The sequence below is a fragment of the Salvia hispanica genome, chromosome 4, assembly GCF_023119035.1.
Source record: "Salvia hispanica cultivar TCC Black 2014 chromosome 4, UniMelb_Shisp_WGS_1.0, whole genome shotgun sequence".
NCBI classification, from domain to species: domain Eukaryota; kingdom Viridiplantae; phylum Streptophyta; class Magnoliopsida; order Lamiales; family Lamiaceae; genus Salvia; species Salvia hispanica.
This window is the reverse complement of record NC_062968.1, coordinates 19,856,991-19,863,129: the sequence shown is the minus strand read 5'-3', so window position 1 is coordinate 19,863,129 and position 6,139 is coordinate 19,856,991. Positions and strand designations below refer to the sequence as shown.

The window sequence follows — 6,139 nt, the reverse complement described above, 5'->3', positions numbered from 1 at the left end:
GCGGCTTGAGATGGATGTGTTATTGATCATATTAGGCGAACATGAGCTTTAATGAACTTACAAGCTTTCTTGTTTGAATCGATTTTTTAATTGTCTAAGTTGTTTGGATCGATTTTTTCAATTGCTATGTTGTTTGAGTCGATTTCTTTTAATGGTTATGTTGTTTGAGTCGATTTCTTGTGTGAATCCATTTTGTTCTTCTTCTTTTTTTCTTTTTATTTATAATCATTTAACTGTAATGAGTATTTAAACAATTTTTATTGTATGAGATTCTATTATATATTTCTGATTTTAAATGAATATTTACTAAAATAATTAGAGAATTAATTAGTGGTTTAAAAATCAGAATTAAAAGTCTAATTTGGTCAAAATTGGGTTAGACTCGTTGACTGTTATAAAATTAACGGAACTATTGACAGAGGACCAATTGTGATCCGATTTGAAATGTGCAGGACTAAAAAATCCAAAAGATAAAGTTTAGGACCAAAATCATAAAATGGTCATATGTTCAGGACCAGTTTTGGTCTTTACTCTATTCTATAACTAAACGATAATTATAAATAATTTAATTTAACATGTTAAATATGGCCGTTACTAACTTTAAAATTTAATAATTTTTTCAATTCATAAACTAGTTTTTCAAAATGTCCCAAAATTCATCTTTTATATATATAGAGATTTTATAACCAAACGTGCTGAAATCGTTTACATGTACACATTCATGCACACAGCAGAAAATGAAATCAATTGCTCCATTAACGAAATTAATTAAGTAGTACAATAATAATCCATAACAACACTAACGATTTTATTTAACATTCCAACACTTCCACCATAGTACTACTAGTATTTACCATTCATTTTAATTTGGCACCAAATCAAAGCGTGCAACCTCCTCAACAAAACACTGCATATTCATATAAGACGAGCCTCCCTCAGCCACCGCCGCCTCCGCCGCCTTCTTCCACTTAAGCGCATTCACCCTAATCTCCTCCGCCCGGGGCCCACAGACCACTGCCTCCAGCACCCTCGCCACCTCATCCCGGGGAACAATCCTCCCCTCCGCATCCCCTCTACACATCCTCACCCCGACCTTGAAAACATCAACCATAAACTTGGCATTGGTCACTTGATCACCCCACTGCGGGAACGCCGCCACCGGCACCCCACTCGCTAACGCCTCATAGTTGAGTTCCATCCACAATGCGTCATGAAACAGGCCGTGGAGGGGTGGGCCAGCACCTCCTCCTGCGGGCTCCACTGCACGTTCCTCCCCCTCTCCCCTACCTTGTCCAAAAAGCCCTCCGGTAGAACATGCGGCTTCCAGTTCTTCTCCCGTGGCAGCGGCCTCACCACCCACAGAAACGCCCACCTCCGACTCTGCTAGCCGGTTTGCTATCTCGTCCACCTGCTCCTGCAAAGCAATTGGGGACCCACAAATATAATTTTGACTATAGAGCCAGCTTGACTCAAATATTTTATATAGTACTTCCTATGTTCTATAGTAATAGAGTCACTTTGTCATTTTGGTATTATTTGGTACGTTTCATAGTAATAGAGTCATTTTCTTTTTTAGTAAAAGTCAACACATTTTTCCACATCTACTTTACTCTTTCTTACTTTTTTCTCTCTTTCATCTCTAACCTTTTTTTGTTTTCCACTTTATTCTCCCTTTAATTAACTCACCTAACACAATTTTTCTTAATCTTCGTGCCGAAAAGAAACGCCTCTATTACTATATAACGGAGGAAATACTAGATATTTTGTAGTGTTGTTAATGAATGAAAAATAAAGTAAGAGAAAAAAAAATAGAAATATATTGTTTTCATTTTATTAAATATTTCATTCTTAATGACACATTCAAAAAAGGGAACATTTCATTCTTACATAGAGTAATAAGATGTGGTCGAGAGATTAATGAATAATGGTCCATGAGATACCATCACAAAATTAAACTGAAATTTGTTTTTATGTCATTGATTGACTATGTTAATAATAATATTACTTTATACATTATGTTAATAATAATTCCTCCGTCTACCAAAAATATTCTCATTTATGGACCTGATAAGATTTAGTGAAAAATAAGTAGGAGTAGTAAACCAAGATCCATGATTGTCAATCTTAATACTGTATGCAACCCCACCGCGCCTAAAATATTACTAATACTAATAAAAGTTTAATTCCAAAAAAGAAAATTAGAATTTGTAATAGTAGCAGAGTAGTTAAAAAAATGTACCTGCTGCAGGTGCAAGACGTTCCCGAACGATATGTAGACCACCGACCGTGGCGGCTTCGAATCTAGCCACTCGATGCAATCCTCCGCCTTAAAGAAGTCGGCGCGCAACGCCTTAGATTCCGATCCCAATTCCATCTCCTTAAATAGCGGGCCCACAGTTCTAATGGGACGGCCAATAATTCGAGACATGTATTCAATGTTTTCACCTTCCATCTCTTCAAAAGTATCCATCAACACGCAGAAGGGTATCGACAAATTACGGAACTGCCCCAAGATGGTGTCCCGCAGAAAATCGTGCGGACTCCTCGGATGCAAGCTTTCAGGAAACTCATCGTGTCTTAGCAGCGGCATGCGCGGGAGCTGGACGTCCATCTCCGGCTCCTGCGCGGTCGGGAAAGGCACGAGGCCGTTGTGGTAATGGTAGTACTCGGAGAAGCACGCGCACGACTGAGTCCAGAGGACCGCGTTGGGGATGGAGAGGCTCTCCGCCACGTCGGACATCCACGGGATTAATGGGCTGTTGATGAGGCACGAGACCGGACGGCCCGCTTCGGCCTCTTTACGGATCAATTGGGGGAGCTTTACTCTTCCGGCTGCCTCGATCTGGGCGAGGAAGGCTCGGAAGTCGTCGCGGCTGGGACTGTTGAAGTCCCAGCCGTCGTCGAAGAACTGGAAGCGGATGGCGCCGCGGCCGCAGGGGGTGGGGCTGCCGTCGTCGGTGATGTTGTTGGCCTTGCGGATGCTGACGCCGGCGGCTTCAGGGGTGCAGAAGGTGATGAGGGCGCCCAAGGCGGCAGCCGAGGCGGAGGAGGGGGTTGACGTGGCCTTGTCCCGGGAAGGAGACCATGAATGCATGGATGTTTTTCCCGCTATTTGCTGCCATATCTACTTTTTTGTTTTGTTCTTGTTAATAATTTAGCAAGTGCTTGTATGATTTCACAATATGGGGAGAGATTAGGGGAATCATTATCAAGAAAGTTAAAATATTGGTCCACCACCAGCTATAGGGTTTGTGGTGGAGCTGCATGAGTTGGAGGCAACTTAGAGGGAGACAACACCTAAAAGGCTTCTTCGTATGATGAAATGGAATGAAATGAAAATGAGAATAAAATGACAATTAATTCCATTCTTGTGTTTGGTAAGCGCAGCAAGAAATACAAATAGAATGAAATTGTTATTCCTTAATTGATTCTACTAAAATAGATATTTATTCACAAAGACTTTTGCCAAATATTTTGGATCATATTTCTTTTGTACAATACACGTAAATGAGTGTGTGCATATGTGGCGTGTGTGTTATTTTTTACAATTATTAAAAATTTTAATTTTAATTTTATTATAAAACTGAGATGATATTAAATTTAAAATAAGAAAATAAGATAATATGTTTAATTTTGTTAAAATTTAAAATAAGAAGAAAGGAGAATGAAATGGAATGGAATGATTATTCCTTAGCTAATGGAAGGATCAGAATGACTATTCTCATGTGGAATGGAACAATGATTCCTAAGGCCTAAGAGGAAAAAAAATACTACCAAGCATGAGAATGAAATATAGATAGGAATGTCATTTCATTGTCTCATTCAGTATTTTAAAAATCGGATCGGACCGACCGATTCGGCCACAAATCGGTGTACTGTCCGGTCCGATTGAGCATGTTAAACCGGTTCAGCCGGTACATTTAATTTGAATTTGTTGCAATCCGAGTACCTCCAATTTGGGGTCAACCCCCCCGGGAAAGTTCCAAGTATTTCGGGGGCATGATAAACATTTTCGGTAATTTTTTTTATCTATGTACCTTTTTTTTAATGCAATTAATGAATTTTCCCGTATATGTGTCGTAAATTTAATTCCGTAATTTAATCGTAATTTTAATTCCGTAAATATAGTATATTTTGAATTATTTTTATTGCGGCTGGCCTAAATCTGATGTGGCAGGTGGATTTTTAGTGCTGCTGACGTAGCAGGTGGATTTTAAGCCGCCCAGCCTGGTTTGACCGGAAACCGGAAATCGGTTCAGCCAGTACATTTAACTTGAATTTATTGCAATCCTGTCGCAATGCTCTCCCTCATCCCCCTAAGCAAGCTGCTCCAGCCCCAAACTCAATCGCCAGCCCGCCGCTCCAGCACCATCGGTCTGCTTGATCGCCGCTGGAGAATCCCTCCATTTGGCAGCAAAAGAAGCTAGAACGGTGCTTCAGTCGTGAAATGAGTAAAAGAGTAGAGAGATATTGATGTGAATGGGAATTGGAATTACATTAATGTGAAATGACTAAAAGAGTAGACAGAGAGACATTGATATGAATGGTGAATAAAAAGTTTTTGATATCTGTGCACATTTGCATTTTAGTTTTATATTAGGGTTAACTGCTTTTAAAGTCACCAACTTTCCATGAATTCCGGTTTTTCCCACGAACTTTAAAAAGTTCGTGTAATGTCACGAACTTTATTATCGGTTGCTATTTTCCCATGTCAGGTTTTCCGGTCTGATTCAAACTGTTCGTTTCCTATTAAGACAATGTCCAAATTCTTTTATCTTACTATCATTATCTTCGTCTTTGAAATAGCTTCGCGTGGGTACCTTGTACGCCTCAATCGGAACTCAGATGAAGAAGTTATGGCCATTATGATGGTACAAGGTCGCACAAAGGTCGCAGCCTTCATCAAATGGCCATAACTTCTTCATCCGAGTTCCGATTGAGGCGTACAAGGTATCCACGCGAAGCTATTTCAAAGACGAAGATAATGATAGTAAGATAAAAAAATTTGGATATTTTCTTAATAGGAAACGAACAGTTTGAATCAGACCAGAAAACCTGACATGGGAAAATGGCAACCGACAATAAAGTTCGTGACATTACACGAACTTTTTAAAGTTCGTGGGAAAAACCGGAATTCATGGAAAGTTGGTGACTTTAAAAGCAGTTACCCCTTTATATTATAATTTTAGTTTCATATTGTATCTGCAAATTACTCCCTCCGTTCCACTAAAAATGACTCACTTTCTTTTTTAGTTTATCTCATCTAAGATGATCCATTTCTATAAATAGAAATATTTTTATTTCTATTTTATTTCTTCTCTCCACTTAACATACAAAATAAAATTGCTTAAAGCTTCATGTAAACCATAGAAGGGATCATCTTTCTTAGGACAAAGAGAGTACTTGGGTAGTAGTGTATTTTACTTTATAATTCATTTTTTAATATCTGAAATTCTTTCCATATTTGGATTTAGATAATATTTACATTCAATTTTTTAAAAAAATAAATTTTTACCTTATTTAGAAAATTATAATGTTTTTATACTATATATTTAGTTATAAATATATTATATTATACTCCTTCCGTCTTGTGTTACTTGAGGCTATCATTTCGGCACGAAATTTAAGAAAGTTGTGTTTAGCGAGTTAAATAAAGTAAATGAGAGAATAAAATACTCCCTCAGTCCCTTAAATTTTGGCATCATTTGACCCGGCACGAGTTTTAAGAAATGTAATAAAAAATGGGTTGAAAAAGTTGGTGACATATGGGTCCTATTTTTATATATTAGTTTTAAAATAAAATGTGAGTGAGAATGAATTAGTGGAATGTGGGGTCCACTATCAAAAATAGTAAAATTGAAAGGTGACAAATTTTTAGGGACGAACAAAAATGGAAATAGGTGACAAATTTTCAGGGCTGGAGGGAATAATAGAAAGAAGAGAGAGTAAAGTAAAAGAAAGATTAAAGTGGGTGAGATTAAATGTTTTATTTTTAACCATAAAAAGAAATGACTCAAATAACTTGAGACAACCCTAAATTGGAATATGACTCAAGTAACTTGAGACAGAGGGAGTACTATAATAATAGTAATCCGGTCCGACCAATGGTTGAACAGATTGAACCAGTTGGACCGTGAAT

General features: G+C 37.9%; 1 protein-coding gene across 1 annotated transcript; it reads right to left on the bottom strand.

The window, feature by feature from the left end:
• Positions 1-645: 645 nt before the first annotated feature.
• LOC125220118 (gallate 1-beta-glucosyltransferase-like) lies at positions 646-3,122 on the bottom strand. Its single transcript, XM_048122254.1, is given in 5 exon segments — positions 646-1,185; positions 1,188-1,368; positions 1,370-1,414; positions 2,240-3,026; positions 3,028-3,122. Coding segments are annotated over 5 exon segments (1,431 nt in total). The 3' UTR covers positions 646-862.
• Positions 3,123-6,139: the final 3,017 nt, after the last annotated feature.